General features: G+C 37.3%; 1 protein-coding gene across 2 annotated transcripts in view; it reads right to left on the bottom strand.

Annotated features, from left to right (window-relative positions):
- Positions 1 to 4,670: 4,670 nt before the first annotated feature.
- LOC127416038 (protein broad-minded) overlaps positions 4,671 to 19,173 on the bottom strand; it is a 69,145-nt gene continuing 54,642 nt past the window's right edge. For both annotated transcript variants that reach the window (XM_051655128.1, XM_051655127.1), the window contains 2 exons: positions 16,631 to 16,819; positions 4,671 to 6,321 (listed from right to left, as the gene is read on the bottom strand). In XM_051655128.1, the coding sequence (XP_051511088.1) occupies positions 6,199 to 6,321; positions 16,631 to 16,819 (312 nt within the window). In that variant the 3' untranslated portion in view covers positions 4,671 to 6,198. The remainder of the gene's footprint in view (positions 6,322 to 16,630; positions 16,820 to 19,173) is intronic.

Raw genomic sequence — 19,173 nt, forward strand, 5'->3', positions numbered from 1 at the left:
GATGTTTTTTGTTTTTGGCACCATTCTGAGTAAATTCTAGAGACTGTTGTGTGTGAAAATCCCAGGAGATCAGTAGTTACAGAAATACTCAAACCAGCCCATCTGGCACCAACAATCATGCCACGGTCCAAATCACTGAGATCACATTTTACCCCCATTCTGATGGTTGATGTGAACATTAACTGAAGCTCCTGACCCATATCTGCGTGATTTTATGCACTGCACTGCTGCCACGCGATTGGCTGATTAAATAATCGTATGGATGATTGTTGGTGCCAGACGGGCTGGTTTGAGTATTTCTGTAACTGCTGATCTCCTGGGATTTTCACACACAACAGTCTCTAGAATTTACTCAGAATGGTGCCAAAAACAAAAAAACATCTAGTGAGTGGCAGTTCTGTGAACGGAAATGCCTTGTTGATGAGAGAGGTCAACAGAGAATGGCCAGACTGGTTAGAACTGACAAAGTCTACAGTAACTCAGATAACCGCTCTGTACAATTGTGGTTTGAAGAACAGCATCTTAGAATGCTATTCTGTGATGCAGGTTGGCACTGTTTTGTGGGCACAAGGGGGACCTACACAATATTAGGCACAATACTGTGTAATGTTGTATCCAAAATTACAACATTGTTGTCATTTCGATGTAATGAAGGTAAACCCTATCATCTGGTAAATGCTCTAATACAGTAAATTAGTTAATAATCATGTTAACATATAATGATTGTGAGAACAGCAATGTCCTTTTACAAAGGGTCCAATGTAAAGATGATGGTGTTGTCCATTTTGACCATTTTCAAAGGGTCTATTGTGAGAATGTTTTTTCATTTGCTACAGTGAGGTTCAACACAGCATATACAGTTGTGCTCAAAAGTTTGCATACCCTGGCAGAAATTGTGAAATTTTGGCACTGATTTTGAAAATACGACTGATCATGCAAAAAAAAAAAAAAACTGTCTTTCATTTAAGGATAGTGATCATATGAAGCCATTTATTATCACATAGTTGTTTGGCTCTTTTTTAAATCATAATGATAACAGAAATCACCAAAATGGCCCTGAACAAAAGTTTACATACCCTTGAATGTTTGGCCTTGTTACAGACACACGAGGTGACACACACAGGTTTAAATGGCAATTAAAGGTTAATTTCCCACACCTGTGGCTTTTTAAATTGCAATTAGTGTCTGTGTATAAATAGTCAATGAGTTTGTTAGCTCTCACGTGGATGCACTGAGCAGGCTAGATACTGAGCCATGGGGAGCAGAAAAGAACTGTCAAAAGATCTGCGTAACAAGGTAATGGAACTTTATAAAGATGGAAAAGGATATAAAAAGATATCCAAAGTCTTGAAAATGCCAGTCAGTACTGTTCAATCACTTATTAAGAAGTGGAAAATTTGGGGATCTTTTGATACCAAGCCAAGGTCAGGCAGACTATGAAAGATTTCAGCCACAACTGCCAGATGAATTGTTCGGGATACAAAGAAAAACCCACAAGTAACCTCAGGAGAAATACAGGCTGCTCTGGAAAAAGATGGTGTGGTTGTTTCAAGGAGCACAATACGACGATACTTGAACAAAAATTAGCTGCATGGTCGAGTTGCCAGAAAGAAGCCTTTACTGCGCCAATGCCCGGTTACAATATGCCCGATAACACCTTGACATGCCTCACAGCTTCTGGCACACTGTAATTTGGAGTGACAAGACCAAAAAAGAGCTTTATGGTCACAACCATAAGCGCTATGTTTGGAGAGGGGTCAACAAGGCCTATAGTGAAAAGAATACCATCCCCACTGTGAAGCATGGTGGTGGCTCACTGATGTTTTGGGGATGTGTGAGCACTAAAGGCATGGGGAATCTTGTGAAAATTGATGGCAAGATGAATGCAGCATGTTATCAGAAAATACTGGCAGACAATTTGCATTCTTCTGCACGAAAGCTGCGCATGGGACGCTCTTGGACATTCCAGCATGACAATGACCCTAAGCACAAGGCCAAGTTGACCCTCCAGTGGTTACAGCAGAAAAAGGTGAAGGTTCTGGAGTGGCCATCACAGTCTCCTGACCTTAATATCATCGAGCCACTCTGGAGAGATCTCAAACGTGTGGTTCATGCAAGATGACCAAAGACTTTGCATGACCTGGAGGCACTTTGCCAAGACGAATGGACAGCTATACCACCTGCAAGAATTTGGGGCCTCCTAGACAACTATTACAAAACGCTGTCATTGATGCTAAAGGGGGCAATACACAGTATTAAAAACTAAGGGTATGCAGACTTTTGAACAGGGGTAATTTCATTTTTTTCCTTTGTTACCATGTTTTGTTTTATGATTGTGCCATTCTGTTATAACCTACAGTTGAATATGAATCCCATAAGAAATAAAAGAAATGTGTTTTGGCTGCTCACTCATGTTTTCTTTAAAAATGGTACATATATTACCAATTCTCCAAGGGTATGCAAACTTTTGAGCACAACTGTAACATTTAATGACACCAGTGAGATCAAACCTGGCTGAGATTCCACTGGTTCACTCTGTCCTCCAGAGAACCTCTGAAGGTATCAAAAAGCATTGGTAGGCATGTCACATAGTAGTGCATTCTAAATAAAAAAAAGCCTCTACTTCCAGATTCCTCCTCGGCTTTGACGTACACTTCTGGTGTGATAACTTCACTTGAACACTATCTGGGATCTGTGTTCCTGTGGTTTGAGAAGACAAATGTTCGAGAATAATGCCACTTTGTCTGGGTTATCTACACTAGTTCATCATTATGCTCTTACATTTGATTCATTGGACTCCCTTGGTGCTCTGGTAAGTAGTATGTATCTGTTTTTGCTAACAGTCTGCTTGCATGATGGCGCTAATGAGACTTTTGCAATTAACCCGATGGTCTTTTCAGGTGGGCCAGTGGGGAATGGAGTTGATGATGTCAGTACTGGTTAGATCATGGCAGCAACAGAATATCTGTAAAGAAACAGTCTCCCAGTACATTAGGAGACGAGCCGTGGGAGTACTGCAGAGCAGCGATATGATTCAGACCCTCAGCAACAGGATGTGCTGTGATTGATGGGAGTCTGGTTCCAACTTGATTGAGGAAGATGTACAATACGTAATGTCTACTGTAAATTATTGGCTACTTTTTGGGTGTCAGGAGATGGATGTGCTGGGTCTATGTGGTAAACTTCTGCCTCACGGCCTGTTCTCTTTGCTTACATTAAGTGCTTCCTTGGAGAAAGTAAAACTCTTTTATGTTCAAAGTCTGCAGACTTCGAATTTCTTTAGAGTCCTCTTTCTCCCTAAGACTCCTCTATACCAGGAGGACCAAGAATCAACTTCCTTCCATCCCAACTACTTGCAAAAGGAACCAACGGTAAGGCCATCGTTGATGCTATTGGGCTTCTAGTTAGTGAACAGGGAGATCTAAAGTCTTGCATTTTAATCATGGGCTAACCAGTCCAGATTAGAATGGATACAGAGAGAAAATGGATTCATCCCCCTTGAGATTGTGGAGTTTAATAGAGATGGATAATGCCTCTGATATCTTCTTTAAAGATCCTCAAATTGATTGTTTGTCCATAATGCACAGTACCTTGCTGAAAAAGATAAACAGTTTAAACCAGCCTAAGCTGGTCTAGCTGATCTCTCAGTTCGACCAAGCTGAACTCAGCTGGTTTAGCTGGTAAACTAGCTGGTATCCCAGCCTGACCAGCTGAACAAGTGCCAGAATCCTCTCTAAAACTGGCAAACAGAGCAGCTTGACCGGACTGGGAGACCTGCTAAGACCAGCAAACCAGGTTTAGCTGATTTTTTTCAGCAGGGTAAGTAGATCTCCGATGACTGACATTTGAATATCAATGAGCATGTTTACACGATAAAAAAAAAAAAAAAAAAAAAAAACGTATAAAAAAAAAAAAAGGGTATACACGAGACTTGAAATCATCTGGATATTCTGTGCTTTTGATGTCAGTAAAATATCAAGATTACAGTGAGCCACTTACAAGGGAAGTTAATGGGGACAGTTTTTGAAGGATTTAAAGGCAGAAAAGTCAAATCTTATAATTTTATTAAAAGCACTTACATTAATTCTTCTGTTTAAACTTGTGTATTATTTAAGCTATAAAGCTGTTAAAACTGTAAAAGTTTTTATTTGGTCGCTAGGGTTTACAGCGTCACGTTGTCTTGGCAATGAAGTTGTAAAATTGGATATATTACACAGAAAAGGTAAGTATGCAATTTTATCACACTAAAATCATGTTAACATGCATATTGTTTACATCTTGTGACTATACTTTTGAAACAGTGAGTAATTGAATGTTTATAGAGTGGCCATTTTATTGTAAGTGCCTCACTGTAACCCAGATTTTTTGGTCATCAACAATATGCCACAAATGCTGTCAACTGAGCTTACTTGGAAAATTCCTTTAAACCACTTATGACCCTAAAGAAAAACTGTTTAGGCGTTTAAATGATCATACTTGTTGTCTGCTTATTTTGCACAATCGGTGTAAGTTTGTGCATGCTCGTAATGTTCTACTACGTCAACAGGTGGTTGTTGTAATGTAACTGTTTGCTTGACCTTAAATACATTCACAAAGCAGATTCTTCTGGAAGTCAAATTTGACTGTTATTACTGGGAATAAATTAATATGAAGGAGAATAAAACAGCATATTTATTTACCAGAGAAAATCAAGCTAACCCAACTCCTCAAGCCCAATACAGAGACAGATAGGCCTTAATTATCACCTAATCAGTTTAATTATCCATAATTAGCCTTTTCTAATTATCCTGCCATTTTGGTCTATTTGATACATTATCAAAATCCATGTCACAAAAAGGTTACTACTGTCAATTTGCAACAAGCGATCACAAGACAACAGTTCAGGATTTTTCCGAAGACTGTTGGCTAACAATGAGTTATTAAATAATGAACCTGATTAATGCAAACAGCTTGTTAAGATTGCACAACAATTAAATCAACTGATGATGCACAACTGAGTTTAATGCAGTATGTTAATATGAATATACACAAATCAAAAGGATGCATGGGGACTTAACTTCTTAAAATGCAACAGAGAAAGATTGAAAAATATATACTTGGAAGGAATTTTTCACAGCATAAAATTATAACTGGTCCTGCCTCATACTGCGTAAACACTATGTATTATTTAGCAGTTGCTGCAAAGAAAAAAAGACACCTCTCTAATGATCTAATTCATTATTCACTGTGTGAGTTACAGATGGCGGGGGTGAGAGATTGCATCTATGTGCTAATGATGGCCTGTCAAACTGATGCCGCCTCTCTATACAGCTTCCTTAGAAAGGAAATAAGAGACTGCAGATGTTAATATAGGCCTTAAGAACATGCACTACTGCGTCAAAGGCCTATGATTCATGACACACTTAAGTGTTGACATTTAAGATCAAACATGCATCACGGCACATGTTTGATTGTCTATTAAGACAGCAATCATACATCAAAAGCTTTAAACTTTTCATATTTACTGCTGTCATGTAATAATTTGAGACTGCAAAACATGCCATAGTCTCAGGACAGGTAATTCTTTATTTAAAGGTTCATATGACTTTGTACATTTTTCTTAATGTGTTTTGATAATGCTTATGTTGGAAGTTCTGTTAAACTCCTTTCCTGTGCAACAGTTTTACAGATTTACTGCAATTACTTGTTTCCTATACTTTACACTGTAGCGCCATATTCGATTTTTGATGGGAATGAAAGCGAGGCTGTGAAGGATAGACTTATAGTTTGTTTAATGGCATGCACTGTATAAAGAGGTATAAAATCCAAAACCATATGATTTTTTTTTCATCTGTGGATTACAAAAGGAGATGTGAGGCAGCATGATCAGTCTCAGTCACCATTCATTGTATTGACAAATGATGCAGTAACAGCGAATGATGACTGAGGATATCAGCTCCTAACATTCTGCCTAACATCTTGTTTTGTGGTCTATGGAAGAAGTTAAGTCATATGGGTTTGGAACAACATGAGGGTGAGTAATTGTTTTTTTTTTTATTTTTTTATTTTTTTTTTACATTTTTGGGTGAACTATTTCTTTAACTCCAGCTGCGTATATCAACAAACATCCAACACTCATTCTGTACCACAAGCAATGAGGCAAAAACAGTTTCCACTGCTGCATTGGAAAGTCCCTGCTGATCTTCAGCAATCTATTTCCTACAAGCTGCTCCTCGGTAAGATGCTCCTCATGTCCGAGAGCACCATGGATCTGTAGTTGTGCTCCAGCCCCTCCATGTACTCCAGGTAATTACTCACCCTGAAGCCATGGATCGGTTCCTCCTGCAAGCAGAACAAAAGCACAAAGTTTATGAGCAGTGCTCGAAAAGCTGGTTTTGCCAAGATGTAGAATGGGTTTATTACAAGCTTTTCAATGGATTGTGCTCAATCCATTTGAGTAAAAGTTGGATATTTCGTTCAAAGAAGAGGAAAGATTATCTTGAATGCCAAATGGTTAAAATGACCCATTGTGCATAGTTCAAAATCATGCAAGATGGTAATTTCACAGCCTCGGAGTATAAACAATTATACAAAATCTTACTGTGAGAGGTCTTTATAAAAAAATGTTTACAAAATTTACCCAAACATTATTTGTTATTATTTACTCATTCTTGTGTCGTTCCAAACCCATATGTTGTTAATTGATCCATGGACCACAAAAGGAGACATTTTTAAGAATCTTTATTCCATTCCAATACAATTCCATACAATAACTAGGGCTGCCCCTGACCAAAGATTTTCCTAGTCGACTAGTGGTTAGTTTAAGCCATTAGTCAAATAGTTGTCACACGTTTATGATAATTGCTTAAATATATATATTTTGGGGGGCATCAGAAAATGGTTTGAGTACCAGGGCTGAGAAAGAATGTTATAAGTAACATTGTTAACACTGTTCTACATTACAGAGAAATACTAAACCATAATAATGAGCCATTAAAATATAAATTTTACAAGCACACGCACGAAGCGAGCTGCAGCAACACCAGCAAAAGTGGTAATGATTCTGAATGTGTCGGAAAAGCAAGACCAGCAAGGAGACTGTCTGAACATTTTGTTAATTTATAGAGAGAAATGCACATTAGGGTTGTGCCGATAGACGATGATCTCGGGGATCGACGATGGAGTGATCTGCAATAGCTGATGCCTTTAACGATGTCAAGACGATATTTGGCTCTTTTTCCCATTAATGTATTCAATTATTATTATTATTATTATTATACTATTATTATTATCAAATTAATATTACAAATAATTCGCCCATAGACACACAGACACGCGCTTGAAGAAACACTCTAACACTTTATTATATTATTAAGAACAGATGACAGATAAGCTGTCTATGCGCATTTATGACACGCTGTTTGTACGGAGGCATGCAGTCTCATGGAACACGTGCATGTAAAAGGTTCTCACTCTTTCTTTGTTTCTGTCTTCTGAATGTTTGTTTTTTTTGTAAGAACAGTATCGTCTATGAGTGCTGCAAATGACCTCAGACATCTCAGCTCAGGAGGTGCTTTGAGTTCAGTTCGCTTTATTTCCACAGAGCAGTTCATTGTGACCACAACTCTGCAGCCTAACTCTGCAGTTTTATTTTATTAAAACATAAAATAATGCAAAAACACGTCCACCTCGGACCATGGTTTATATTTCAGTGATTATTATCATCATTATAATTATTATTTTTACATTTAGAATTGTTTTTATGTCTTCATTTGTGTGAGTAATTGTCCGCCTGCATGTTTAGATGGATACTTGCCTGACGGTAAATGGAAAGGTGGTTACTTACTTACTGTTCAAAAGTTTGGGGTCACTTGCCTGAAATGTTTCTCATGATCTTAAAAACCTTTTGATCCTAAGGCGTATGGTCAATGTTTGAAATTAGTTTTGTAGACAAAAATATAATTGTGCCAACATATTAATTTATTTAATTACAAAACAAAATATTTATATAAAAAAAAACATTTTTGAAATTGATGACTTGGACCGAATAATTAAGAAAAGAAGCAACTAAGTGCCCAGCATATAGATGGGAACTCCTTCAATACTGTTTAAAAAGCATCTCAGGGTGATACCTCAAGAAGTTGGTTGAGAAAATGTCAAGAGTACATGTCTGCAAATTCTAGGCAAAGGGTGACTACTTTGAAGATGCTAAAATATAACACAGTTTTTATTTATTTGGGATTTTTTTAGTCACAACATAATTTCCATATTTCCATTTATATTATTCCATGGTTTTGACGACTTTACTATTATTCTAAAATGTGAATAAAAAAAAATAAAAATAAATAAATAAAGAATGAGTAAGTGACCCTAAACTTTTGAACTGTGGTGTATATATATATTATTTTTTTGATCACTTCATTATTTTAATTGCTTTTTCATTTCATTTGAGGTGCAGTTTGAATTTAGAAATTTATTTGATTTAAGTTTTTAGTTTTTTAAATAAATTAATTAAATTTTCAATGCAAAATCACTAAAGCAAAAATATTCACCAATCCCTCAGCCCGGGGGCTGCCGATGTAATTGGATATTGCGATATATATAGAGTACCACCTAGCGCCCAATCAGCGGTAATAACAATGCTCGTCGGTTTCCTGTGGAGTTTTTTTTTTCTGCGACCAACTGACCAATCAAAACTTGGTCGACCAAGACTCTTCTCATCAACTAATGTTTGGTCGACTATTAGGGGGTAGCCCTAACAATAATACTTCATAATTACAATGTCCATCAAAAAAGCACCATTCAAGTAGTTAATACAACATGTGTGCTATAATATTCCAAGTCTTGTGAAGTCATATCAAAGCTTTGTGTGACAAATTGAAACAAAAATGTAAGTAATTCAGTAATAAACTTTCCCTCTGGTTAAGCTCTAAAACTAATTCGCTTCTGCATCAGATAAAAAAAATAACGCCTGTTTTGAAGCATTGGTGCAAACACCATTGGTTTCTCACGCGATGCATGACCAGTCTGGGAGTTTTTCTGTGAATATTTACTTAAATGTTGGTTTGTTCCTCACACAAAGCTATCGTATGCCTTCAGAAGACTTGGAGTATAGCGCAAAAGTCGTTTGGGCTTCTTTTATGGTGTTTTTTTTCTTTGGAGCTTGACAGACATGGTCACCATGAACTGTTGTATAAAAAAAGAGCTTCCTCTTTAGACCCCCCCCCCCCATGACTAGTTTTGAGACCAGCCTCATAGTGATGTAGGATTAGGGCTAATTTGAATACTCCCTCCCTACACAACATAAGTAATCATTGCGGTGAATTCATAAAGAGAGAGTGGCTGAGGTACCCCAATACTGGAAGTGATATTATTGTTACAGTAGTTTGCTTTTAACCAACGAAAAGATAAAGATGTGTAGTAGGGTCCACAGATGTTGTTGTTTTCCTGCTTGTGGAAAAACTACATTGCAGCATATCCTTCAGAAGGAACACAACTTTAGGAATGAAGACTGTTCACCATATTTCTCTAAGGATCCTACTGAGAAGCATAATGATTCTGACTTTGCAAAGACACTTATATTGAAAGATAGAGCAGTGCCTATTTTGATATGACAGTGATGCTGGTGAATAACAAATTGAATACTACTTTTTCAACTGTTTGTGTATTTTGATATGTATTTAAAGTCAGACATTTTTATCGCAAAATAAACCATGATCAGGACTTCAACGTGGAGTGAATCGTGCTTGTTACATGGTTACTTCTCAAAGTAATACAATATTGCTCACAAATAATGTTTTGGATAAAATGATTTTTATTCTGCAAGAGGAACACACAGCTTGGAGCACAAACTAAGACAATGATGTAGAATGTGCTAGTAAAGCTGCAGCTGTCTCATGTTAGCCAGTACATCCTGTATTTTGGCTGCAATGAATGCGTTTGGATGCCCATTGTCCCGTAATTAAGCAGCGATTCAATCGAGGGAGACCATCTCCACCGGTTAATCGGCAAACTATTTGAGGGGAAATCGACCCCACCTGGTGAACAATCCTGTAATTCCCAACATGGGATGCGTATTGAAGTGGTGAGATGAAACAGGGAAACCTGATGGCCAACCGTCCCTCATAACTCTTACTACAAATGGATACAGATTTATTAACCCTTCACATTCGCAGCATTAGTTTGGTTTATTTTCGCTGTTTATGTAGCATTATTTTATCATCATTAAATCTTGTATGCCTAATAATATAAGTATTGGGGAGCAATAGTGTGCCAGCTTCGTTTAGTTTTCTATTGTTATTTCAGTAAAACAACTGCTGTAATTTTGGGACATTACAAAACATATATATTGCTATCAATGATTGATTTTGTCAGTTGCTTGCATGTTTTCAATCTTTTCAAAGATGTTAGCCAATCATAACAGTGGGCGTGTCTTAAAGCATAAATAGACAGCATTTTAGACAGAGGTCCAAAGACAGGTTTAAAAAAAAAAAGGTCAAGTAATACTACATTATGACTGTTTGTTTTGTTTTTTGTGCAAAAAACTTTACAAACATTATAAGTGAAACAAATTAAAAATATGCATGACATGACCCTTTTAATGAAACAACAGGTCCAATACAGACACTATGTGAGCTGGTCTACACGATAATGTCCCAAATAAACAATACTCTGCTTAATATACTGACATTTAGCTGGGGATAAGTAACATTGTTTAGATGATGAATTTCATTTAGGCCTTTCAAATATGCCTGCAGAATAATCAGTTTTGAGGATATAACTGCAGATCTCAGCAGCTGGTTTGCCAATAGCACACCAAATAGATAAACACAATGCTTCCAGAGCAAACAAATAAAAAAGCAAATGACTGGAATAATCGATTTTACAGCAAATTATGTCCACTTTCATACAGCGCTGATGCTCACTAGATATCTGAGTGATACATTAATAAGCAAAACATCTTTCAGTAGAGCCCTTCTTCTTCCCATGAGCCAGTAGACAGTCAGTACTAAACTAAGTAGAACACTGAACAGTCTGCTCTAATTACAAAAAGACAGCACTCTCTATTACTTGAAGTAAGGATACAGTCCTTGAAAAGCACTATATAAGGCAGGAGTTATTGCTAAAAGCTATTGCTAGTGATTGTCTGGCATTAGATGAGATCTTATCCAACTTGGTGAACTTCAAGGAATACCTCACCCAAAAATGAAAATTCTGGCAACATTTATTCACCCTCATGGCTATTAGAACCAGAATTACCTTAAATGGAACACAAAGGAGATGTTTTGATGCTCATAATGCTCTTTCCCATACAACAAAAGCTCCAGGGGCTCTCAAGCTCCAAAAATGGCAATAAAATATTTAAAAGTATTCCATGTGGCTTGTATTCAATATTGAAACTTGGCCGATCACAATTGGTTACAAAACATGTTGTATTTGATATCTTTGACATCAAACCCAGGTGGACTCGTCTTCACGCATTCAAGTTAACACATAAGCATAAGCATGAATTAAATTTAAGAGCTTCAGCAGAGGGCAAGATTTTCAGTGAACAATGACTAAAATTTCAGTCTTTCCTTACACAAAACTTTTGGATGACTTTAGATGACTGTGTGTAAATGTAGTATTATTTAGTCCTCTTTGTAATATAGTGTGCAATTCATATGGAAAACATTTATGGTAGTTTCATAGTAGACCTTGATGACCCCTGTTCACTGTGTGCTGTCATTCTCTGGAAAAGAGCAGCTCTGAGATTCTGTAAAACATCTTACTTGTGTTCAACAGAAGAACAAAAGTCATACGGGCTTAGAACAACATGAGGGTGAGTAAATGATGAAGAATTTTCTAATTTTCTAATGTGTGAACTATCCCTTTAAAAGGGGTGTATTCAGGTGAATTGGGCATGTTTGCACTTCATCTAAAAAAAGTGGCCAAATATGCCTAAATGTACCCTATTTCCCGATCAAGCTGGATTTTGGCGGTTTAAATATGTCCACACCACGAGTGACAGCTGTGGAGTAACACATCAACGATAACATCAAACATCAGAGATATTAGGAAGAACAATAAGGACCCATTTAAAATGTCCAGATGTTTTCCCTAAAGCTAAACCAAAGTTTTACACCTACAAAGCCAAAAAAAAAAAAAAAAATGGAAACACACTGGTGTCTTTAATATGGAACAATAAAATTACATTTTCATTAGAAGTACCCATTAACTAAAGACATTAAAACACTTTCTCTGCCTATGGTTGCTGATAAAAAAAAATAAATAAATAAATAAATAAATTTAAAAAAAAAAGAGAACAAAGACTAAAACAGTTCTGCTGCTTAGAACTCACAAGACACACAGCATCATGGCTTTTAAAGTGTTGAAAGTGTTCAGTTCTGACAGACAGCTGCTTTTGAATCCAGCAAATAAAGGACTGCTTTAGTTGAGTTTGATTTGAGTTATGTCAGGGTCGTCCAAAATGGATTCTTTTAAAATGTTCCCCTGCATTCGGCTTCAGAGTAACATCAAGAAGGATTGTTACAAGTAATTTCCATTCCAGTCTTTAATTTTGATGAAATGTAGATATGGTGTGTAGTCGTAGATATGAACAAATCCTCAAACCTTTCAGGAATTGTTTGAATGGTTTCTCTATTGTTCAGATTACACAGTGAACAATGGCACACACAATCTCATACACACACAATCTGTCACACACACAATCTCTCTCTCTCTCTCTCTCACACACACACACACATACACACATTAAAAAGTTGAACTTTTAAGGGTGAAACAAGGACAACAGTGTGTTTTATCTGATTTACTGCAGTCATGCTCCCTGGCAAAAACTGTACACTGTACACAATGCTCCCTTAAAATGATACCGCCTCTGTATTTTCTCATTGTTAAAAAGTAGTGTATGCTGGTGGCTGTAAAAGGCTGCATGTCAATGCATATACAGTATAAAGTACAGAGGTCCCAAAAGTATTTGGACACTTAGCCCACTCTTAAAAATGTATAGTGTAATATAATATAATGTCTTGGCATATATAACAAAATATCAAACTAAGTGCTGTATATATTTTAAAGAAAGACAGCACAAAGATGCAAAACATTGCACAAACAATACACATGTTCAAAATGAAGATGAAATTATTTAGACAATTTCTTGTTAAACACTGTGGATATTGTCCATAGTTAAATGAATACATCACCTAAAAAGGAAAATTCAGTCATCATTTACTCATCTTCATGATGTTACAAACCTGTATGGCTTACTTTCTACAGAGGAACACAACAGAAGATGTAAGTCTCAGTCACTATTCAATGTTATTGCATCTTCTTTCTATACAATGAAAGTGAATGGTAACTGAGGCTAACACTCTGCCAAACATCTCCTTTTGTGATAGAGTTTTTGGGTGAAATATTACTTAAAAAAAAAACAAACAAAAAAAAAAAACATATAGATGAAGTCAGAAGTTTACATACACTTACACCGGCGGCCAAAAGTTTGGAATAATGTACAGATTTTGCTGTTTCGGAAGGAAATTGGTACTTTAATTCACCAAAGTGGCATTCAACTGATCACAAAGTATAGTCAGGACATTACTGATGTAAAAAAACAGCACCATCACTATTTGAAAAAAGTAATTTTTTATTAAATCTAGACAGGCCCAATTTCCAGCAGCCATCACTCCAACACCTTATCCTTGAGTAATCACGCTAAATTGCTAATTTGTTACTAGAAAATCACTTGCCATTATATCAAACACTGCTGAAAGCTATTTGGTTCGTTAAATGAAGCTTAACATTGTCTTTGTGGGGGCCTGGGTAGCTCAGCGATTATTGATGCGGACTACCACCCCTGGAGTCGCGAGTTCGAATCCAGGGTGTGCTGAGTGACTCCAGCCAGGTCTCCTAAGCGAACAAATTGGCCCAGTTGCTAGGGAGGGTAGAGTCACATGGGGTAACCTCCTCGTGGTCGTGATTAGTGGCTCTCGCTCTCAATGGGGCATGTGGTAAGTTGTGCGTGGATTCCGGAGAGTAGCATGAGCCTCCACATGCGAAGTCTCTGCAGTGTCATGCACAACGAGCCACGTAAGTCTCAGAAGCGGAGGCAACTGAGACTTGTCCTCCACCACCCGGAATGAGGTGAGTAACTGCACCACCATGAGGACCTACTAAGTAGTGGGAATTGGGCATTCCAAATTGGGAGAAATCATTGTCTTTGTGTTTGTTTTTGAGTTGCCACAGTATGCAATAGACTGACATGTCTTAAGGTCAATGTTAGGTCAAAAATGGCAAAAAAGAAACAGCTTTCTCTAGAAACGCATCAGTCAATCATTGTTTTGAGGAATAAAGGCTATACAATGCTTGAAATTGCCAAAAAACTGATTTCATAAAAAGGTGTACACTACAGTCTTCAAAGACAAAGGACAACTGGCTCTAATAAGGACAGAAAGAGATGTGGAAGGCTAGATGTACAACTAAACAAGAGGATAAGTACATCAGAGTCTCTAGTTTGAGAAATAGACACCTCACATATCCTCAGCTGACATCTTCATTGAATTCTACCCGCTCAACACCAGTTTCATGTACAACAGTAAAGAGAAGACTCAGGAGTGCAGACCTTATGGGAAGAATTGCAAAGAAAAAGCCACTTTAGAAAAAGAAAAACAAAAAGAAAAGGTTAGAGTGGGCAAAGAAACACAGACACTGGACAACAGATAATTGGAAAAGAGTGTTATGGATCTTAACCCCATTGAGCTTTTGTGGGATCAGCTAGACTACAAGGTGTGTGAGATGTGCCAAACAACACGCTACAGGAAGCATGGGGTGAAATTTCACCTGAGTATCTGGACAAACTGACAGCTAGAATGCCAAGGATCTGCAAAGCTGTCATTGCTGCACGTGGAGCAATTTTTGCAAATTGTAATAGTAATTTTTCACGTTATTAATGTCCTTACTATACATTGTGATCAGTTGAATGCCACTTTGATGAATAAAAGTACCAATTTCTTTCCATAAGAGCAAAATCTGTACATTATTCCAAACTTTTGACCACCAGTGTAGGTGTAGGTGCAGTGTAAAAATTTTAACCACTCCACAGATTTAATATTAGCAAACTATAGTTTTGGCAAGTCATTTAGGACATCTACTTTGTGCATGACATGAGTACTTTTTCCAACAATTGTTTACAGACATACTGTTTCACTTTTAATGAAACAGTTCCAGTGGGTCAGAAGTTTACATACACTAAGTTAACTGTGCCTTTAAGCAGCTTGGAAAATTCCAGAAAATTATATCAAGCCTTTAGACAATTAGCTTCTGACAGGTGGTGTACTGAATTGGAGGTGTACATGTGGATGTATTTTAAGGCCTACCTTCAAACTCAGTGCCTCTTTGCTTGACATTATGGGAAAATCAAAAGAAATCAGCCAAGACATCAGAAAAAAAAATTGTGGACCTCCACAAGTCTGGTTCATCCTTGGGAGCAATTTCCAAATGCATGAAGGTACCACATTCATCTGCACAAACAATAGTATGCAAGTATAAACACCATGGGACCATGCAGTCATCAAACCGCTCAGGAAGGAGACAAATTCTGTCTCACTGAGATGAACGTAGTTTGGTGCGAAAAGTGCAAATCAATCCCAGAACAACAGCAAAGGACCATGTGAAGATCCTGGAGGAAGCAGGTAGACAACTATCTATATCCACAGTAAAACGAGTCCTATATCGACATAACCTGAAAGGCTGCTCAGCAAGGAAGAAGCCACTGCTCCAAAACTGCCATAAAAATGCCAGACAACAGTTTGCAAGTGCACATGGGGACAAAGATCTAACTTTTGGGAGAAATGTCCTCTGGTCTAATGAAACGAAAATTTAAATGTTTGGCCATAATGACTATTGTTATGTTTGGAGGAAAAAGTGTGAGGCTTGTGAGCCGAAGAACACCATCCCTACCGTGAAGCATGGGGGGTGGCAGCATCATGTTGTGGGGGTGCTTTGCTGCAGGAGGGACTGGTGCACTTCACAAATTCATGGCATCAGGAGGAAGGAAAATTATGAGGATATATTGAAGCAACATCTCAAAACATCAGCCATGAACTTAAAGCTTGGTCGCAAATGGGTCTTCCAAATGGACAATAACCCCAAGCATACCTCCAAAGTTGTGACAAAATGGCTTAAGAACAGCAAAGTCAAGGTATTGGAGTGGCCATCACAAAGCCCTGACGTCAATCCAATAGAAAATCTGTGAGCAAGGAGGCCTACAAGCCTGACTCATTTACACCAGTTCTGTCTGGAGGAATGGGCCAAAATTCCAGCAACTTATTGTGAGAAGCTTGTGGAAGGCTACCCAAAAGTTTGACACAAGTTAAACAATGTAAAGGCAATGCTACCAAATACTAACAAAGTGTATGTAAACTTCTGACCCACTGGGAATTTTTATTCTGACATTTCACATTCTTAAAATAAAGTAGTGATCCTAACTGATGTAAGACAGGGAATGTTTTCTACGATTAAATGTCAGGAATTGTGAAAAAAAGAGTTTAAATGTATTTGGCTAAGGTGTATGTAAACTTCTGACTTCTGGGTGTGCTCCTCGGGTTTCCACATACTTTTGACCATATAGTGTATATATATTTCAAGCTTACTGCACCTTAAGAAAGACCTGCAGGTCCTGTGTCTGTGTGTGTTGCAGGATATCCTGTTGCAAATGTCGCAGGGCAGCGATGCACATGTAAACCTGGTAATCTGGTCCCATTATGACGCATGTGGCCACATAGTGACAGATCTCAGGCCAGTCCAGGTAGTTCCAGAAACACTGGCCAAGCCACTGAATGCAAATCTGAACAACAGGTGGCGGAAGAGACAGACAGAAAAATAAGTTTTGTTTTTTTTATTAATATAAATGCTGGAAATATAAGCAAGAGATCAAAAACTTCTGATTGTCGATAAATTCTCACACAATGCCCTCTGGACTGTGGTCTCATCCAGTCAATCACAAACTCCCTATTAGAATAGTAAGTAACGGTGAAGTGTGTAATTTTTCGATGTTAAAACAGTTTCTCCTAGCCCAGCTTAATATGCAAAGACAACTATAAGTAAGCCATTTGCAGGTTGTAAATTCTGAGGATCTGTGGGGCTATAAGAACATTGCTCTGTTTGTTTAAGCATCCTGATCAGCCTGACAACTGGCTCAACCTATGGTGTGAGTTTGGGGTAGGGCTATCGGTTTGGCAGACCAATGGTAGATGGGGAGGGTCTTTGAGAAAACCTGTTGAAAACTCATTATTTATGCAATTCTGCTTGGTGACGGTGGTGGCGCAGAAATTACCCACTTCACTGCACACTTCAACATATAAAACAAATCACTATTAACATATCAAAACATTTTGAGACTTGGATCTCGCATACAGAAACAAATCTCAATCACATACCTCTTTGTGTTTTGAATTATAAAATGAAGAATTCACTTTCATCCATATTCTAGATGAACTGCTGTTTTGTTTCTGTGGCAGTGATTGTGTTTAGGTCTTACAATCCTCCTCAGAAGGTGTTCAATTATTCTGCAGTATCATAGATGTGGTTCCAATTTTGCCGTACCTGCCTCCTGTACATTCTGGCTACACCACTAGGCAATTTATACAGCATCTGTGTCTGTCTTTCAGACACTCTCCCCAATTTTGTCAAGAATATGAAATACTCTCCCGAGTGCACAGACAAGGACGCCCTCTATGATGGAGGTGACACTAAATTTAAAATCAGTTTCTGGTTTTGAAACAAGTTTCAAGTTTTAGAACATCAGATATGTTGTAGTCACTGCAGGACTGAGGTAATTTGCATTTTAGTCAGCTGTGTAAAACTTGCCACACTGAAGACCAGCAATCATGTATTGATTTAACCCTTTAGCAGTTCAATAGTTCTGTCTGCGTTGGCATTAATTATATTTTTGTCAGAGCGTGCATACATATAGTGCAGTTCAAAAGTCTGAGTCTTGTGCATTTTTCTAATTTTACAATGTTTTTTTTTTTTTTTTCATCAGATCAGTGTCCTGCAGTTTGAAATACAATACTTCATCTAAAACTGTTTTAATTTGAGTTTTTTTATACATAATTATTATACTAGGAGTTTTGTGACCTTAATATTAAATTGAGAGACTACATAGAATATTTGTACTTTTAAAAATTACTTTTTCCTCCAAGCTGAATAAAATGGTGAAAAACTTGGTGACCCGTCAGCAGCTTTAAAAATAAATGTTATAAATGCCCAATTACAACAACAAAGTGGCAGCTCTCTTAAGGGTTACTGGATTTAATAAGATACTGAATATCATGCTGAATATCATAACTCACAACGTCTGAATGTCTCAAAGTGTCAGAAGAAGACAACAGTCTTCTGCTCTTTATTCTAACTGCTTCATTTGTAATATATGAACAGCAATGTTCTTTTTGATTTCCCCTGATATAACACTAAAGTACAAAAAAATTATATAAAAATACAAAATACTAAAATAAAAATGTATATTTGAACACTTTTTATTTTCCCTGTTCCTTATAAAGCCAACAGAAACGTGTTTCTCAGAAAGATTTTAAGCTTATCACTTTTAGTTTTAGATGCATATCAATCATTTAAAAACTCTCTCTTTCAAAGATAAAAAGTTTTTTATTTTATTAAATGTTTTTCCTTCAAACATGCTCAACAACTTACCAACAACATCTTCCATTCTAATAACAGTAGGCCTACTGAGTTTCTAGGCACCTAATTTACACAGAAATGTATTTTTAGTCATGTCAGTGGAATTAAAAAAGATCTGGGCCTATTGAGAGAGTCAAAAGGATAAAGAATACAAAAATAAAGTACACTGAATGCAAAAGATATTGTTAGTCTTCAAAATTCCTGTCCTTGACTGCTGGAAAAGTTCATACTTGACTAAATCTGACAGAAGATTTGAGGCAAAGCTTTGAGATCATACGTATAAATACCAGAGAGAGTGCAGCACTGAGTAATCACGGCATTTGTCTATGAAGATTCTCAGTCATCCAGGTCACTGTAGACTGTCCTTGAATCTTTACATTTCTACTCTGGCACTGACGCATCTTTTCACCCAGCGATCACGATTCACATCATCAGAAATGCGGCTCCCGATAAGATTTCAGACTTTTGTGATGATGCAGCAAGTAATGAGGTAAAATGCCAAGA

The sequence above is a fragment of the Myxocyprinus asiaticus genome, chromosome 25 (genome assembly GCF_019703515.2).
Source record: "Myxocyprinus asiaticus isolate MX2 ecotype Aquarium Trade chromosome 25, UBuf_Myxa_2, whole genome shotgun sequence".
NCBI lineage: Eukaryota > Metazoa > Chordata > Actinopteri > Cypriniformes > Catostomidae > Myxocyprinus > Myxocyprinus asiaticus.